This window comes from Puma concolor, chromosome A3, assembly GCF_028749965.1.
Source record: "Puma concolor isolate L17-30 chromosome A3, mPumCon1.1.hap2, whole genome shotgun sequence".
Lineage (NCBI taxonomy): Eukaryota > Metazoa > Chordata > Mammalia > Carnivora > Felidae > Puma > Puma concolor.
This window is the reverse complement of record NC_141669.1, coordinates 13,808,771-13,828,089: the sequence shown is the minus strand read 5'-3', so window position 1 is coordinate 13,828,089 and position 19,319 is coordinate 13,808,771. Positions and strand designations below refer to the sequence as shown.

The following is a 19,319-nucleotide window of genomic DNA, read 5'->3' as shown; positions in this document are numbered from 1 at the left end:
GGTTATGTAAGAAGTAGCTTTCCTCAGTTTAGTCAGCCATTACAACCATGATTTTTCCTAATTATTTTGAGCATCTTCCTCCTTTTCCATTTTTGCCCCTCATGAAAAGAATAAGATTAGCACAACTGGAAGAGCACCCTAAATGTATCTTCATATTGAGAGAAAATACAACTCTCAGGAAAAGCACAACAGAAGACGTTGAGAGAGAGTAGGCAATTACAAAGAGTTATCCTCTTGGGAACAAGCTGAAATAAAAAAAACAAAACTTTAGAGGTTTGTGAACAAAATGAATAAAAGTGAGCAAATAGATGAAGCATTTTCCTAGTACTGTATCAACATTTTAAAGCTTTAACTAAAGAAAAATCAAGAACGATATAAAAATGGCAAAAGTATGTTTTAGAAATGTACATTATCTGAAGTTTTTCTCACAAGGATCACCTTTTAAAACCAAAGTTTTAGGTAACGTCTTTTATTACAATTTTAATTAAAAATGGAAAAGAGTGTCTCATGACATACAGAAGCACATTACATTTTTATGCCAAATGCAGAGATTATGTGTTAATGGTACTAAAATACTACGTTATATTTAAATATTTTTAATTTCATTTCAAGAGTTTTGGAACCTTAGTTTTAATCTTTGACATAAAGGAAGAGGACTACCCAAACAAGTACCACAGTCACCTTTGTCCTTAGGATGCTGTAGAAAACCCAGAGAACCTTTAGCTGCATCTGGGAAACAGTCTTCCTTTCCAGTTGTGTCATAAGCCTGGGCACACTGTTCAGTTTCTTTAATATGTATTTTAGGATTATTCAACTTGTTGGCATCATCTTTCTTGAACGGGGCTGGATAATGCTTCTGAGAACGAGGCTTCATTTTTTGAGTTGTGTATTTAGCTTTCCCAAACACTGGGACACTTTCTTCATCAGAGGAATGTCTGTCAAGGCAAACACTCTTCTTCATTACACTTTTCTGAGTGCTTTGCACATCAACTTTTCTATTATAATCTAAAGCAGTATTTGATGGTCCACCTCTGGAGGTCTTTACTGTTACTGGGTTATTGACAGAATAAGGTACAGAAGTATTCATTTTATAGTTTTCTTGAAATAGAGAGTATCCTTTTAGAACTTTAGATTTTCTAGATTCATTTTGCAAATGATTTCCTAGAAGATCCTTTGAAAGATGTGATTGACAATCAGAACCATTGTTAGCAATACAAGATTCTTTTATGGTAACTAGGGACAAAGTCTTCAGGTCGACGTTTGGTTGTGCATTATCCGGAGGATACAATGATTTTATACGTATTCGTTCCTTTAAAGGCAAATCTTGAAGATGTAAATCAGTAATGCCAGAAAGTAGATGTTCTTCAGTATCATCAATCTTTTGAAGATCCCTATCCAATACTTCATTAATGTCAGTGGTGCACCATTCTGATGCAAAGGACGATTGTTCTGGGATATTTTTAAAATTTTCAGCGATGGCTGTTTCAAGTTCTGATTTTAAACCATGAGAGCAAGTGTTTCTTGGAATAGCTGGAGAATTACTAAAAGAAGTACCTTCCCAGTCAATGGTGCTTAAGTGTAGATCAGCAATCACCGATACATTATAGGATGAGGTACTAGGTTGAGTAGATTCTGGAATTAGAGACTTACTGACAGCTGTAATTTGCTGCATAGGCAAAGGTCCTGGAGAAAACATTAAATGTTCTTGTGTATTCAAACAAGGGGTATCTTCAGGTAAAAGCAAGCTATTCAATGATGCAGAAATAGATTTCTGGGATAATGGACAATGAGGGGTAATTTCCAAATTTAACTTGGAATTCTGCTTAGAAAAGATGTCACATGTGGGGTTTAAAGTCATCTGTGACTGGAAATTCTTATTATCTGATTCTGGCCAATTGTTTTCTTTATGCTTAATTTTCAAGCCTGAAAAGAAAAAAAATACAGCATTATTAAAATCGATTTCATTTTCCCTACCTTGAGTAAATAAAAGAGTGCAGATCAGAAATTTTCTGTATGAGCAATTTTTGCCTTTTTTTGTCTCAGTGTATTCCTAGAAACTATATTATAATCATAACAAAATAATTATTAACAAAATATCATAAAATATTTTCTTTTGGAAACAATGTTATAATTGAATTTTTTTCTCATCAAGTTCTTGGAAATAAAGAAAATGTATTTATAATCCAAAAGATGTTATACATACTAGTTGCTCGCTAAGTGGTTAGTACAATTACTATTAACACTTGGTTTATTTAGCAGTCACAGAGTAGAATGGTTTACTCATGGCTTTAAACAAAATATGTCAAGGGGTGCCTGGGTGGCTCAGTCAGTTAAGCATCCAACTTTGGCTCAGGTCATAATCTCATGGTCTGTGAGTTTGAGCCCTGCATCGGGCTCTGTGCTGACAGCTAAGAGCCTGGAACCTGCTTCAGATTCTGTGTGTGTGTGTGTGTGTCTCTCTCTCTCTCTCCCCTCTTCTGCTCACGCTTTCTCTCTCAAAAATAAACACTGAAAACATTTTTTAAAATTTTTTTTAAAAGAAGTATTTCAAGACAAAGAAGCAAGAGTATAATCCTAGCTCTTGATTTCATAGAACTTTCAGCAAAATATAGACAAGATAGATTCAAATAGAACATTAAACATTTGTGTGTGGTATAAACAGCTATCAAATGTGATACTTACTTTTTTGTTTCTTCCCTTTTATTTCTAAGTTTTGTTTTTGGTAAACAGCAACAATCTCGGGATAAGCTGCTTCAAACAACGATAATTCTTCTATTGTTTTTAGAACCAATTCTCCATGTTTATCTTCCATAGCATAATACTCTAAAAGATTAAAAATACAGTAAAAACAGCCTTAACTGAAGGTTTGTAAAATTCAATTTTTCTAGGTAACTAAATCATGAGCAAATCGACGATTCATTACAAATCTTGCTTTACAATATCTCTATTCTAACAATTTATTGATACTAGTGCAGAATTGATTTTCTTCTGCCTTGCAAGACCTGGAAAATGATTCCTTTCAAAATTAGAACTTTAAATTCTCTTGCTTTAAAGATGGTACTTACAGAATAGAAAACTTTGTTTAGATAAGGTTAGTTGGTTTGAATTCAGTAGGAGTGTTAAAATTTCCAGAAAAAGAGTGGGAACAGACAGTTTCCTAAAACCACAACATTAACTTTCTTTAGTGGTGGCTTCTGAAAAGAACAGAATTGAGGATATACTCAGGCTCACTGGACGCACAAGTGGCTGATACATGAAAATGAGAATGCTTGCATGTTGAATTTACAATAAGGTGTATAAATAGTAGGTTAGGTACTTATGTTTATCCTACATGAGTGCAAAGCTGCATGAGAAGCCACACTATAGAGAAAATATTAGTTGATGGGTTTAAAGTACAAAGAGAGGAAACAGGTAACTTAAACTATTTCCTAGTTAAACAGCTTGCTTACATCTTCTCCCTTAAGCAATAGAACCCACAAGAACGATGCTCGATTCTGGACAGAGGAGATGTACTGCCGAACTGGGTCAATGCTATTTTCTTTCCTGAAAATATATGACAGTTGGTGGAACTGTTCCTAAACAGTCTTCAAAATTCTTCAGCTATTTTCCTGTTATTGCTTAGTTTATCTAGTTCTTTATAATTTCATTCTTCAAAATCATCTACAACTTAAACTTTCATTGACAAATCTACTGCCTCACTTATTCACATATAGTCACACAATCTAACTTCAAAGCCAGACAGAAATGAATTTGGAATCACTTTCCATTTTAAATGATCTGTGCTTTCCCTGCCTTCAGTTTTGGAGGTAGCTCAGAGTTCACTGCGTTTTTGTCTGCAGCAAAATAAGAGTAATTTGACAACTATACATCCCCATAAAAACAAAACAGAGTAAAGAAGGAGAAGACAGCAGCATTTTCTTAATAGAAATCAAAACTGCTTCCATATTATATTCTTAAACATTACAAAATAAATGTCAACTTAAGGTATTAAAATAAAATTACTTGAAATTTTTAATATTTACTATTCATCAAAACTTATTTAAATAGTACAGGTAAACTATGAAGTCAATCCTCAGTGAATGTGGTATGTCTTTATTTTTTACATACATACATGTTTTATATATGTATACAATATTTGCTAAATATATATGATTAAATGTTACAAAGTTTGCCTAAAGTGAATACATACCAGGCTTTTCCCATTCTATTTCCAAGCAATGAATTCCATTTCTGATTCGGGTTTTAACAATTCTGAAAAACAAATTCTTCTAATGAGGTCCAACTGCAGTAGGTATTTGGAAATTTCCAATTTGTAGATTATTCAATTTCCATTCATTTTTATTCTATTTTTATAATATTCTAAAAATACTATAAAGATTATGACATAGTTATTCCTCCGACTACTTATTCAAGATAATTTTATTGTTAAGTGTACAGAGTTTGTAATTGTTTTACCCTATCAGATTTCATTATTATTCAGTGTTCCTCTTTTCCATAATAATGATCTTTCTTTTAAAGCCTATTTTTTGTTAATAGGGAAGTTTAATCCAGTTACATTTATTGTGACTACTGATTTAGCTGGACTCATTCGTACATCTTATTTTGTGTTTCTGTTACCAAGCTTTTTCTGTGGTACTTCCCCTCTCCTCCTTCCTATATTCTTTTGGTTTGACAATTTTACTTTCCTATTTTATGTATTAATTTTGAAGACAGAGATCGTATTTCTGGTGTTTTAGTGGTTACCCTTCAGTGTTTACATGTATACTTTGGAAGTTTTAGTTTATCATCATCATCATATATTAATCATCAAGCATTATGCAGCTATTTATATACATATTTTTCCAATTTATTAAATTAGCTAATACATTTTATTGATTTCTCTTTATTGATTGACCACTGTTTTTTGTTATCCACATCATCCCTCTAGGTTCATTTTTCTTCTTGCTTAGATACATCCTTTAACAGTGGTTTTAATGAGGATCTGTGATTTACTCACCAACCAGTAAATCATGCATTAATGATGTCTAGGTTGCCAATTATTTTTACTCAAAGCTTTGAAATGTTACTCTATCATCTTCTGGCATCTATTAGTGTCATGAAAGATTTGTGTTACCAGATTGACATTCCTTTGTAGTTTATCTTTTTTCTTTGATACTCCCCCCGCCAAACTTTCAGCTTGAAAATTTTCAAACCTTTAGAAAAGTTGCAAGAATAACACAATGAACACTCACATACCCTTCACTGAGTTTCACCAATTCTTAGCTTTTGTTCCTCATTCACTTTACATTTTTGTTCCCTTTCTGGTCCATTGAAATAGTTCTATGGTTAAGCTTGGCTATCTCACTTTATGTTTATTTCTTTTAATAATCTGGTATCACTACTTGTTTGAGTAGAAAAGTGTGTGAAGGCACAAACTTACTATGTTAGGTTGACTATAAGCCCTGAATAAGCTCTTAATATTTTCTACTAGACCTTTACTCCAACTTTATATAATGGAGAGCTATACACCCCACTATTAAAGATATTAAGAAGATTATTTTAGATCATAAGATACTCAAATGGAAACACACAGACTTCTTCATTCAATTCTTTATATTACCGAATTGGCTGTAGTTGATTAGAATTCCTTCTACCAAGCTTTCTTTCTATCATGTCATAGTGGGTCAAAAGCACTAACAATTTCTCACATGCATAGTGACTGGGCCACTCCATTTTTTCAAGAGTAAATCTCTGTAAATATAAAACAAAACAAGATTTTGTTATCTCTTGGAGACAAACAGCACTTTTAAGTGGTATTATTTTTTTCCTATTGAATTAACATTAGTTAAAGCAGGATCAATGAGAATATTCATGGAAAGAATAAGGAGTTTCCTAAGGAGGCAACATTGCACAATGATCAAGTGTGAGGGTTGTCAATTTGAACCCTAGTATGATATTTCTGAGATGTTGGGTAAATTACTTAACCTCTTTTAGCCTCAGGATTTCCATCATAAAATATAACCCAGCTCAGAGATTACAAAGATTAAGTGAAGTTACATGTAATGGGTTAAATATCACAGCAAATTTTAATGTTCAATAAATGTTGGCTGCCATTATTACTACTGAGGTTGGTAGGGATAAGCAACAAGTAGTTACAATTTATTGAACCACTCTGTTTCTCTGGTCACTGTATTAGGGGCTATTATAAAGAATATCATTTAATCTTTTTTTTTAATGTTTAGTTATTAATTTTGAGAGAAAGAGAGCATGAGTGGGGGAGAAGAGCAGAGCAAGAGAAAGAGAGAGAGAATTTTTAAGAAAAAATTTTCAATGTTTATTTATTTTTGAGAGAGAGAGAGAGAGAGAGAGAGACAGAGACAGAGACAGAGTATGAGCAGGGGAGTAGCAGAGAGAGAAAGGGAGACACAGAATCTGAAGCTTGCTCTAGGCTCTGAGCTGTCAGCACAGAGCCCGATGCAGGGCTTGAACCCATGGACAGGACCATGAGATCATGACCTGAGCTGAAGTCTGACACTTAACCGACTGAGCCACCCAGGCACCCCGAGAGAGAGAGAATCTTAAGCAGGCTCCATGCTAATTGTGGAGCCTGACGTGGGGCTCAATATCATGACCATGAGATCATGACCTGAGCCAAAATCAAGAGCTGGACACTTAACTGACTGAGCCATCCAGGTGCCCCAATCTCATTTAATCTTCACAGTGACTTCACGAAATAAGTAATATTATTTCTATTTTGAGGATAACACATATCCAGGGTCACAGAGTAAGTGATACACTGTCCAAATTTAAAGTTATGTCACTGATTAAAAATCCCAATGTCCTTTGGTGAACACAGCATAATGTATAAACTTGTCACATTCCTAAGTTGTACACCTGAAACTAATGTAACCTTGTATATCAACTATACTGAAAAAAAAAAATTCCATTGACCTTGTAAACTATACCACCTTTTATAACAACATATTCAATCCTCAAATTTTCTGGGTGTAGTCTGCAAAGTATGGTTCCTATGTGGCAAAGGAATGAAAACTAGAAATAAATGCTGAAAAATACATGGGCAGTCAATAGCTGTTTTAAATCTCTTACACCAAAGTGAGTATCCCTTATCTTCCTAGTATCCCACTACATACTATAAGGTAAGTATTTTCTGATACCTGAAACAATAATAAATCAGGTCTTTGGTACCTGATAACCTTCACCAACTTATCCTTATTCAGAAGGAATTCTTGAATAACCTAGCAAGAGAAAATAAAATAGGAATTCAGATTTCAAACTTTTTAAAAGAACTTCTGAAATAAAACACACATTTGAGCTATTAGTTATTACCTCATGGAAAGGGAATCCCTCACAACCGCAAGCTTTTCTGAAAATAAATTATATACGTGTTGTTAATATAATCAGTCAACTCAGCCTCTAAATTCATCTCATCCAATTTCTGCTCATTTAGTGAAAAATGTTCTTGGATAATATCCTAGTCTTCAAGCTTCTCTTTGAGTAACTATTAAATCACTATCTTCTGAGATAGCCCAATATTTGAACCAAATCAAAAAAAGGATTTTGTGAAATGTTACTAATCTAGACATGGGGGAAGATTATGTGGAAGTAATTTGAGTAGAGGTGTATAAATAGGTAAGGACAGAAAAAATAAGTTAAAAAAAACCTTACTTCTTAATGCTGTTCTCTACTGCACTTAGTTGTCTATCATGCTCTGCACGGTGCCACTCACAAGGACAGCAATATTCATAATCATGTGGTTCACAATATCGATCAGTTTTACACAGTTTGCAGCCATTACGTACATGATCCTTAGGTGAACCTTTATGGAAACACAAAGTATGATTTTCACTGCTTTTTAGATTTACTTTCTACACACATCTTTTTTTTTTTTTTTTTTTGCCCTTATCCAAAATTTTAAAAACGAATACTGCCTAGCAAAGTGCCTAGCATATAGAAAGGTTCCAATACATTTAGGTTGAACAGAATAATGAACACTACAGTAATTCTTAAGACAAAATAGATCCTGAGCTATTACACTTACATGACACTATTTTTGTTTCTATAAATTACTCTTCTATCTGAAAGTGTTAACTTGTAACCAGAAGTTACACATTTACAATAATCAACAATTAAAACTTTGTGGTTTATTTGGTAGCTATATGCAAGACAAATGGGATATAATTATTAGCATTAAAAAAGATTACTTAATAGAATAATTCATGAAATGGTTTAATGAGAATATTAAAAGAATATAACAGTTAATTACCTCTGCTAGTTAATTCAGTTACCTCACAGCTATTTTTATTCATTTATTCATTTATTTTTAAAGATTTTATCTTTTAATTAAAAAAATTTTTTTTAATGTTTATTTTTGAGAAAGACAGAGTGAGAGTGGGGGAGGGGCAAGGAGCTACAGAGGGAGACACAGACACAGAATCTGAAGCAGGCTCCTGGCTCCCAGCTGTCAGAGCAGAGCCTGAGGTGGGGGCTCGAACCCATGAATCTCGAGATCATGACTTGAGCTGAAGTTGGACACTTGACCAACTGAGCCATCTAGTTATTCAGAGTTTATTTTTAAGCAATCTCTATACCCACTGTGGGGATCAAACTCACAATCCTGAAATCAAGACTCACATGCTCCACTGACTGAGCCAGCCAGATGCCCCCCTCTACAGCTATTTTTAAACTGCTTGGAACATGAATATACTATGAATGTGGCACAGGTGTGGGGCCCTAGCTCCCTTAGAACGAAAGCATGACTACCTTTAACATTGGTTTGAGGGGCGCCTGGGTGGCGCAGTCGGTTAAGCGTCCGACTTCAGCCAGGTCACGATCTCGCGGTCCGTGAGTTCGAGCCCCGCGTTGGGCTCTGGGCTGATGGCTCAGAGCCTGGAGCCTGTTTCCGATTCTGTGTCTCCCTCTCTCTCTGCCCCTCCCCCGTTCATGCTCTGTCTCTCTCTCTCCCAAAAATAAATAAACGTTGAAAAAAAAAATTGTTTAAAAAAAAAACATTGGTTTGAGAATATAGAAGAGCACATATAATTGATAGAAACTAAAATTGTCATTTTATAAAGTATCAAAAAACTACAGAATGGAATTTTATAAAACATCTTATGAAACTTTTATTTCTTCTATGATTTTGTCTCTAATTTAACAATGTTTCTGAACATATATTAAGACAAATAGATAAAGAATTTCTTTTAAAAGATGAGCTAATAAGATCTCCTAGTCTCTCCTGGGAGTGAAAGGTGTTTCTGATCCAGTATACAGTAATGACATCTTTTTTTTTTTTTTTTAAACAAGACTAATGAAGAGGAACCAAGCTATTTTCAATAACAATGAACATGTATTAGAAATTAGTGTTAAGTCACTATCTTCATGCAATAAAAACAAATGCTTTCAGTTCGATTTTCCCCTAAGACTTAGCAGGATATATTTTTTTTGTTTAAATGGATTTCTACATTCAAAACATAATTTTAACATCTAAGTAATTTGGTATCATAGTTTAAAACTTCACTTATCCTGTATTTATCACTTACATCACATTATTTCAATTAACAATTATTGAGTGCCTACTATGTATATGTGACACAACTCCTGACACCAAGAATTTTCAATCTACTGAAGAAGACAGGTATGTATGTAGGCATGTAAGTATTATAAGATCAGGATGAGGTGCCTGGGTGGTTCAGTTGGTTAAGCCTCCGACTTCGACTCAGGTCATGATCTCAAGGTTCGTGAGCTTGAGCCCCACAATGGACTCTTTGCTGTAGCAGAGAGACCCTACTGGATCCTCTCTCCCCGGTCTCTCTCTGCCCCTCCCCAAATGGCACATGTGAGTGTGTGCATGTGTGTGTGTGTGTGTGGGAACGCTCTCTCAAAATGAAGTAAAAATTAAAAACAAGAAAACCAGAACAGGATGTGGGTATCAGACACTTATATTCTAGAGATATCACCCCCTATGTCTGCTTACCTGGATGGGAACACACAGAACAATGGGCCAGTTTTTTAATAACTACTGGCTGTGGATCAGAGAAAGAAGGTTTTTCATTCCACTGAGTAAATCTGTAAAGGAAAATGATTTTAAAAGGAAAACAAAACAAAACAAAACAAAAACAAGGTCACCAAAATGCCATGCTCTCAAAGGTCAGCCTATTCTGTTCCCTTACCACCTGTCTCATTTTCCCTTTGCAGGAGATGAAGTTGCTGGCCCAGCCTGTGAAAACTCTCAGTCTATGTACCTCAATTTAAAAATGTGGTTCCAAAGACAACAGAATTGCAACAGGGGGAAGAGAGAATCAGACAGTCACAGAGGAAAAGAGAAGGAGGACACAGGAGGGGGAGGAGAGGGAGGAGGCAGGAGAGAGAGGAAGGGTGAGGGAAGAGAGAAAAAGAGTATGTGTATATGTGTTCACGTGTATACTCTTGTATTCATTTTTTTTTTTTTAAAGAATCCTAAGTTAGGCAGCAATATGTAGAGAGAATGAGATGTATATACCTGTTTGATCTCTCTTCTGTGTGCCAGAGTATAAAACAAATAGAATCATGTACATGAACATTACCCTGTATCAGGAATTGGGAGCAGGGTAAAGGATAAAACTAAATAGAACATCAAACTTCTGGGTAAAAATTGTTTAAAAAATCTAGACCATTTGAAATTATCATTTTCTTAAAATCTTATGCAAGCAGCAAAAACATTACCTGTTAAATGAGTGATTTTAAAGAAAATGCTTTCAGGGGCGCCTGGGTGGCGCAGTCGGTTAAGCGTCCAACTTCAGCCAGGTCACGATCTCACGGTCCGTGAGTTCGAGCCCCGCGTCAGGCTCTGGGCTGATGGCTCAGAGCCTGGAGCATGTTTCCGATTCTGTGTCTCCCTCTCTCTCTGCCCCTCCCCCGTTCATGCTCTGTCTCTCTCTGTCCCAAAAATAAATAAACGTTGAAAAAAAAAATCCTTAAAAAAAAAGAAAATGCTTTCAGCTAAAATGTCCACTGAATAAAAAGTTAATTTTATTTTTGGCCAAAATTCTAGGTAACATAAAACCACCAAGGGGATAGTTAAGTATTCATCATAAAACATAAGTGCTCTGAATTATATTCCTCTGCTTATAAAAGTTAAAGTTCGAATAAAAAGCCGAATTATCTCTTTAGTACCTTGTGCAGGATCTGACACCAGGAGTTATTATTTGGCTTTTGGAATTTCTGATTCATTTATTACAAAGACCAAGTATAAGCTTGCTAAAAATTAGCATTAATAGATGCTGGTTAAATACACAGAAACTTCAAATGTGGAAGAAAAAAAAAACCTAGGGGGAAAGTCAGTCTAAATTAATCAGTTAGAATGGCACATAATGATAATGTAATTTTATGTAATGTAATAAAATGTAATTTTATTCTCTTCAAGTGTTCAAACATTTCATAAAATGTTGCCAAAAATACATACTTGCTGAAACTATTACAATAAGAATGATCTGTAGTTAGTCAAGTGCCATACCTTCTTGCTTTTTATTCTTTATATTATTCTTCACATTCCCAAATGATTCCAGGCCAAAGTATATCTTTTTTTTCCTGCTTTGGCATCATATTCACTGATACCAGTAATGGATATATTGAAGTCTTAGATCTATCAGTAGCTTTATAGCTTTTGAAGGAGCACAACAATTTCAAGTTTTTTTCATGGCCATTCCTTCTTGATTTCTACAACTTAATGTTTCCTTTCATGCACTCACCATCTCAAACCTATTGGAGGCCAAGACTGCTTTAAGTCTCCTAGTTATCCCAGTTCCTTCTTATTCATTTGACACTTTATCATTAATATTAATTTTAAAATAAATATTAAATAATTAATATTAACATAGACTTGCTTTCATTAAGTAAACATAATTCACATGGTTTCAAAATTAAATAGCACAGTTGGTAAACTTCCATATATTCTGTACCTTAATTGTCTTGAATCCTCAAATTGTATAGACTAAATCAATTAGAATTTATATATTACTAAATATGTGGCTATAGAAGAAAGGGCACTCAAGGAAAAATTTTGACCAAGTGTTACTTATTAAATATTTGCAATATGTCAGGCATTTCACTTATAGAGTATATGATATCAAAATATTTTATATAGAAAATAATTTTAAATAAAAATTATTTTATAGTTATGTTTACCTTTACTTGGTGGCAAAATAGTCTAAAATAGCCTGTGGTAAAAGCCCGAGGTTATAAATAAACACATTTGGCATCTTACTACTTGTGTTTGTAGTGACCTAATAATGAAAAAAATACAATATGGCTTAGGACACATACTTTCATCCTTTCTTTAAAAAAACCTCACAATAAATAAAAATCAGTGATTTTGTTTATTTATTATTATTATTTTTTAAATCTGTGATTTTAAATGAAAATATAGAGGAGCTTAAAAATACAAAACTCTGTCTCAGAAAGCATAATACTTTTTGAAATATTTACTACTCAGTTCAAAAAGAATAAATGTCTAATGTCACAAGAAAGTTTTAGTTACCTTTGAAGTAAACTTTGCCCTTTCAAAATCTGTATAAGTTTTAATGCTTGCTCTTTTCCAACTCCAGGGACTCCCTTTCAGAAAGTGGAAAAGAAATGCCAATGTTAATCACAGGGGAATGGAGAAATAAAGTATGGCATATCCTGCAGTCTGAGATTGTGCAGCTGACAGAATAAGGTAACTAGGTCACGATAGGAAAAGATGTGCAAGGTACACTGCCATGTGTAAAACAAAGATCGCAGAATAGCTCACCCTGTGATCTAAATTTGTAAGTAAAATAACTACTACATCATCCATTAATCTATGCAAACAACAAAGTCACAGGGTTATATACTTAACTGCTGGCAGCACTTATTTTAAGGGAGGGAGGAAAAGAATTTTAGAAGGCTTTTTACTTTTTATGTTAATTACTTTACTTTGATAATCTTTTAATTTGATCTACTTCAAGTTATATTTGTAATCAGAAAAAGCATGTTCATTTACTCTGATGAACATTTAATATTTAAAAACTCGGATATCAAAAGAGAACAATGTTCTTCCAAGTTAACTCTTGAAATGAAAACTTAAGAAAAATGAAAACAAGTGTTAACTGTCCAACACACAATAAAATGTCAATAAATGTATACCTGCAGGACAATTTCTTAAGTCATCCAGTTCCTAGAGAAGTTTATGCATGTATCCTTATAAGCAGGGCTGCCATTTAGCAACGTGCACTGGGACAGACATACCAGTGTTAATACTTCCTAATCGGTTAATAAATATTCATTGCACAAGCATCCTAAGTGCCTGCTGGCAAAGGGGTCTCCCCTCCAGTCTGAATCTCCTTCCCAACCCACTTACAGTCAGGATCAGCCAATAAAAGGGTCACACCTGGCATAAGAGTGGTTCCCAGAAGTCTGTTTCATGGCTACAGCCTATATCTTTGCATACAGGTTGCTACAGATTTTGTATACCACCCTTCTTATATTAGCATTTAGCTACATCTTAAGCTTTTTGAAGGTAAATCATGTTAGTCCATAAGTCTTACAAATCTTTAAGTAGAACAATATAAATGGATAGTGGTTTCGTTACAAAGGATAGAAAATGTCAAAATAGCTAAAGTTAATGCATAATGCAACACCACTATAGCTAAAATTGGTTTCTGTGAGTTTAATTTTGCGAATTTTTTCTTACTTTCAACATTCAGCTGTTTCTAGACTTTAATTATTATATAATGACATACGGGAAATAAAAATCTTCTATTTCAGAATGAGAACTATAATGAAATAATTATTTTTGTGTTATTTAAAAGCTTCCCTCCTCCTGCTTCCTTTAGATACTACTTAAAAGAGTGATTTCTCTAAGTCAGTCAGAGACAGATATGATATGTTTTCACTCATATGCGGATCTTGAGAAACTTAACAGAAGACCATCGGGGAAGGGAAGGGGCAAAAAATACTTACAAACACAGAGGGAGGGAGGCAAACCATAAGAGACTCTTAAATACAGAACAAACTGAGGGTTGATGGGGGGTGGGGGAGAGGGGAAAGTGGGTGATGGGCACTGAGGAGGGCACTTGTTGGGATGAGCACTGTGTGTTGTATGTAAGCCAATTTGACAATACATTATATTAAAAATAAATTTAAAAATAGTGATTTCTCTGATCACTGAGAACATAAGTTAGAAATGAGGGTTAATAATTTTAGTATCCTATTTTTTCCCTCTCCCCTAAGCTCTGATAAAAATATATATATATTCTCTCTCTCTCTCTCTCTATATATATAATATATATGTCATTCTTCTTTAGACTTCTCTTGGGGATTGGGGTGCCTGGGTGGCTCAGCTGGTTAAGCATCTGACTTCAGCTCAGGTCACGACCTCACGGCTCGTGAGTTCGTGCCCTGCATCGGGCTCTGTGCTGACAGCTCAGAGCCTGGAGCCTGCTTTGGATTCTGTGTCTCCCTCTCTTTCTCTGCCCCTTCCCTGCTTGCACTCTCCCTCTCTCTCAAAAATAAACAAACATTAAAAAATAAATAAAATTATAGACTTCTCTTGGGGATGGAATATGTAGTCTAACAAGGGATTCAGTAAGAATACAGAAATGATCAGTAAGGACATGATGACAGGACTACATACTAAGAACTACAAGACAAATCATTCAATATTTTTAAATATACTTAAGAATGGGGTTATCCTTGTAATGCTTAATTTATCACTCACCTATTAGTACACCTATTTGTTTATTGTGCATCTTAAATAAAATGTTTTCATGAATAAAACTCAGTGCAATGCTAAGAAGCAAGGAGGGATGAATGGCTTACCCCAATAATTACATCGCCTAGCAACAGTAATAACATTGAGCATGTGCAGTTGGAAAGCTGGAAGGAAGACTGAAAACCACAAAATAGACAAAACAGTGATAGAAACTAATATTGGTATGATATGAGGAAAGAGTGATTCCTATACATTTTTAAAACGGCGGTAAAACTTGAATGTGAATCTCTTAGTCTAGAGTAAGTCTTAAAGTCTTGATCTTCAAGCTGTGGGACTAGTTACTATTCCATTCTCATTTGCAACATTCAGTGTCACAAGGAACCAGCTTTTTAATGCCACTTGAAATGCTGGTTCTTTTAGTTACTGAGTTGTTTATTATGCCTAAAATTATACTCTAAGTTAGGTTATTAATCATATAGCCATATTATTTTCATATTTATGCAGCATGTAAGACATCAAAAAAGATACACTGTGACCAGTAAGTAAATACGACAATCTAAGTGTACCTTGGGGAGATAATCACAGCCAAGTAGTATCGCCAGTCCGACCAGAGCCTCTCTATCCAAACCTAGTTTACTCTTGATAGATGGCATTGTGTAACAATCAACATGTGGATCCTGGAAGAAACTACGGATTTAGTTTCATCTTCAAAAAGTAAACATTTATACATTAAGCATTACAAAAACTAATTGGTCAGAGTTGTCTCTAAATGCTTAATTATTCCTTAAAGTTAAGTGGGAAAAATTGTGCTGATCACCAGGATCTTCAGACTCCAACACTTCAATATCCGGAAATAAAGTCATAGTTTCAAAAATGGCTTAAAAAATAAACTATTATAGTCAAAATGTTCCTCTTTATTATTTTTGATGTTTTACAAAATATTTTCTTTTTTTTTTTTTTTTTAATTTTTTTTCAACGTTTATTTATTTTTGGGACAGAGAGAGACAGAGCATGAACGGGGGAGGGGCAGAGAGAGAGGGAGACACAGGATCGGAAACAGGCTCCAGGTTCTGAGCCATCAGCCCAGAGCCTGACGCGGGGCTCGAACTCACGGACCACGAGATCGTGACCTGGCTGAAGTCGGACGCTTAACCGACTGCGCCACCCAGGCGCCCCTACAAAATATTTTCAATTTACAAAATTACACACTGTAAAGTGTATATTATAAAAAGTAAACATTCCCAGTAAGTGCATCATCTAAAATTAACTATTAGTGGGGCCCCTGGGTTCAGTCAGTTAAGCATCTGACTTTGGCTCAGGGCATGATCTCACAGTTCGTGAGTTCAAGCCCCATGTCTGGCTCTGTGCTGACAGTGAGGAACCTGGAGCCCGGAGCCCACTTCAAGTTCTGTGTCTCCCTCTCTCTCTGCCCTTCCCTGCTCACACTTTGTCTCTCTCTGTCTCAAAAATAAACACCTAAAAAATTAACTATTATTAATAGTGTAGCGCATGTTCTTTCAAAAAACACTTTGACGCATAAATACAAATATTTATTATTAGCTATATTTTTAAGCAAAAATAGAATTATATGGAAGTGCTACTTTGTAACATGTTTTTGCTTGCTAATATATCTTTAATATCAGTAATACGTATCTTTTTAATGACTGCTTGTTATTACATTATAATGGACTCTGAGGCAATGTTTCTCAGTGAGCACACAATGAACATTTTCAGAGAGGTAACAGAATTGTCTGGCAAGAGGTTTTTAGCTTTCCGGGCTCCAATCTACCAAATGTCTGTTGTCTTGGCCAACTTTGAAAAGTTACAACCAAAATTTCCCCTGACCTCTCTAAGAACCATGGCTGTATTCAACCATTCCCTAGAAATGCGCATTTGGGTTGTCTGCCACATTTTTGTAATTACTAATGATGTTGCAATTAACATCCTCATACATCTCTTCTTGCATATTTGGAGGTGTTGTTGAAGATAAATTACTAAAAATGGAAATCTGGGGTCAAAGCAAAACATTTCATATGCATTTTTATAATATATTATCAAAACATTTAGAATTAAACCATGTGAAACAAATCAAGCCCTTAAGAGAGAAATGCACATTTCAAAGAAAATGAACTATGCATCAATGATATTTGTAACAACAGTAAACATTCATTTCATTTAGCAATTGCTGTGTGCCAGGTATTGTGGTAGTCATTTTACACATATTGTTTCATTCCATCATTTAATAATCCCTTTTAAAAAGGTACTTTGTGAAACAAATGCTGACAGAGAGAAAGAAACAAAGGTACCTTGGTATTCATAGAGAAATTCCTATAAACAGTCTGGGCTCCATATAGGAAAGCATCCCCATCATTGGTGAGGCAGCCGTCCACATAACCACTGGCATTAAGATAAGCACACATGGCTTCAGCTTCCCCAGCAGCTTGGACCCAGGGAATTCCTAAGCATTCCAGCATATCAAGGCACTGGAAAGAAAACGTAGGAGCAAGATATCTAAGACCATTTTTATTGCTCTTTCTTTCAGTGTTTAACTGATTTCTACATGACAAATATTAACTATTTAAGTGTTTTACAAATTCTGATATTTAAGAAATAACTGGAAATTTAAATACTGAATACTTTATGGCATTACAGAATGATTGCTTAACTTTAGGTGTGACAATAAGAAATGTACTGTTGTTATGTTTTTGTTTATTTTTAAGAGCCCTTATCTTTTAGACAAAGATAATGAAATATTGAGACTGAAGCAATATTGTGTCTGGGATTTGCTCTAGAACGACATGGGAGAAGGGACTGAGTGGGGACATAGGTGAAACAAGAGTTGATAATTGTTTAAGATTGATGATAATTGTTTAATTACTTTTGTGTTGATTTAACATTTTCTATAATGAACTTAAAAAATTTTAACGTCCATTAAAAAGTAATCCATATTCAGGATGCCTGGGTGGCTCAGTCAGTTAAGTGTCTGACTCCTGATTTTGGCTCAGGTCTTGATCTCATGGTACTCACAGTTCGTGAGTTCGAGCCCCACATTGGGCTCTGTGCTGACAGTGCAGAGCCTGCTTGGGATTTTCTCTTTCCCTCTCCCTGCCTCTCCCCCATTTGTGCTGTCTCTCTCTCTCGAAATAAATAAACTTTAAAAAAGCACTCCACATTCAATTAAAAATTAATTTAAAAATATTCAATTTGCATTTTGGTCAATGTTATCTCAAGATTAAAGAGAAATATCTTCTAAATGATTAATAGTTAATCACAGTAAGATTTAATATCTGCAAAATAACAAAAATTCTTCTCCCATGATGGGAGCTCTTCCCATGAGCGCTTCCAAAGAAGATACTATTATCCAATTTTACTTGAGACCTTAAGGTTCTTTTTTCTTCCTCTATCATGTCTGTACAATGAAACTCTCATGTTGTGGGAAACCAAGTAGGAGCCAGTTGTTGATTTGCTCCTAGAAGTCAATTGTCTGTGCAAGCGATTTCTTTCTATCAATTTGCTGACTCATGAACAATCCTCTGTGAGTTTTCCTTGCATTATGAGTTGAATCTGGATGAACAGCTTGTAATTTAGCCTTATAGCCTACTGCATTGTTTCTTGTCATTTTCACATTCCACATTGAGAAATACTGGGTATGGTGAGGAAAAATGCCTTTTTACCGGTAGTTTTAGAGACTGATAAAGTAAATATCATCTATTGCTTTAACTGACTGCTTGCATGCTACATTACATAATACAAACCTCTGCTAGATGTTGCCCAAGGTGGACAAGGTTCAAAAAGACAAAGTACTGTGTTAGAAAAAGAGTACTTTCCAGGACTCTGGCTGGGTGACTTTAGGGAGATAGAATTATCTTTTCATAATAAACAAAAGAATTTGGAAGTTATTTTCGATTCCTGCATTGTCATTCCAATTCTTCAAAAACCAGCACAGAATTTGGAAGGCTGGTTGTAAATTTTGCTACCCTAAGTGTCTGTCATGTGGGGTGGTATTGGAGGAAGACTAATTTGTGTTTTCATGCTTATACCTAAGAGACTGCAGTGGGTTAGCAGGAAGTAGGGCCTAGAAACTGAGGGTACAGAAATATAAAAATGAAAGTTTTATTCATTCACGCAATACTGAACACTCACACAAAATGCTTAAGGACATCACAATTACTGCAATAAAGAAACAGAAATGGAACAATTTTCTCAAGAAGAGATAGACATCTTTTTGTTTTATACTGGGTATTAATGCCCTGAGTATACAGACCATGGATATTTCTAGGAACAGACTATACAAGAAATAATTAGAATCCAGTACAGATATTTTCTTCAACTACTGATAGTCATTAAGGTGGAAAAAGTCACCAACTGAAAACTATTTTTTAAAATCTTATGTGAATAGAAAATAAAATTTCAAGAAAAAATGATTAATTTATACAATATTGTTTAAAAGAAATGAACTTTTTAACCATAATTAAAAAGAAAACAGGGATATGAATTAAAAGCAAATATAATAAAGTTTATATCCTTAACATAAAGAAAACAAAAGAAAAAAATTTCTTTATCTTGGGGTTGTGAGTTTGAGCCCTGCATTGGGTATATAGATTACTTAAAAATA

The 19,319-nt window shown here is 34.6% G+C and overlaps 1 protein-coding gene across 2 annotated transcripts in view; it reads right to left on the bottom strand.

Moving 5' to 3' along the window:
- Window positions 1-377: 377 nt before the first annotated feature.
- The window catches only part of GEN1 (GEN1 structure-specific endonuclease), a 30,082-nt gene continuing 11,140 nt past the window's right edge, over window positions 378-19,319 (bottom strand). For both annotated transcript variants that reach the window (XM_086700069.1, XM_025927374.2), the window contains 11 exons: window positions 17,011-17,187; window positions 15,271-15,381; window positions 12,512-12,585; window positions 9,971-10,062; window positions 7,666-7,816; window positions 7,327-7,363; window positions 7,155-7,235; window positions 5,600-5,730; window positions 4,190-4,251; window positions 2,683-2,823; window positions 378-1,923 (listed from right to left, as the gene is read on the bottom strand). In XM_086700069.1, coding sequence (XP_086556195.1) covers window positions 608-1,923; window positions 2,683-2,823; window positions 4,190-4,251; window positions 5,600-5,730; window positions 7,155-7,235; window positions 7,327-7,363; window positions 7,666-7,816; window positions 9,971-10,062; window positions 12,512-12,585; window positions 15,271-15,381; window positions 17,011-17,187 — 2,373 coding nt within the window. In that variant the 3' untranslated portion in view covers window positions 378-607. The remainder of the gene's footprint in view (window positions 1,924-2,682; window positions 2,824-4,189; window positions 4,252-5,599; window positions 5,731-7,154; window positions 7,236-7,326; window positions 7,364-7,665; window positions 7,817-9,970; window positions 10,063-12,511; window positions 12,586-15,270; window positions 15,382-17,010; window positions 17,188-19,319) is intronic.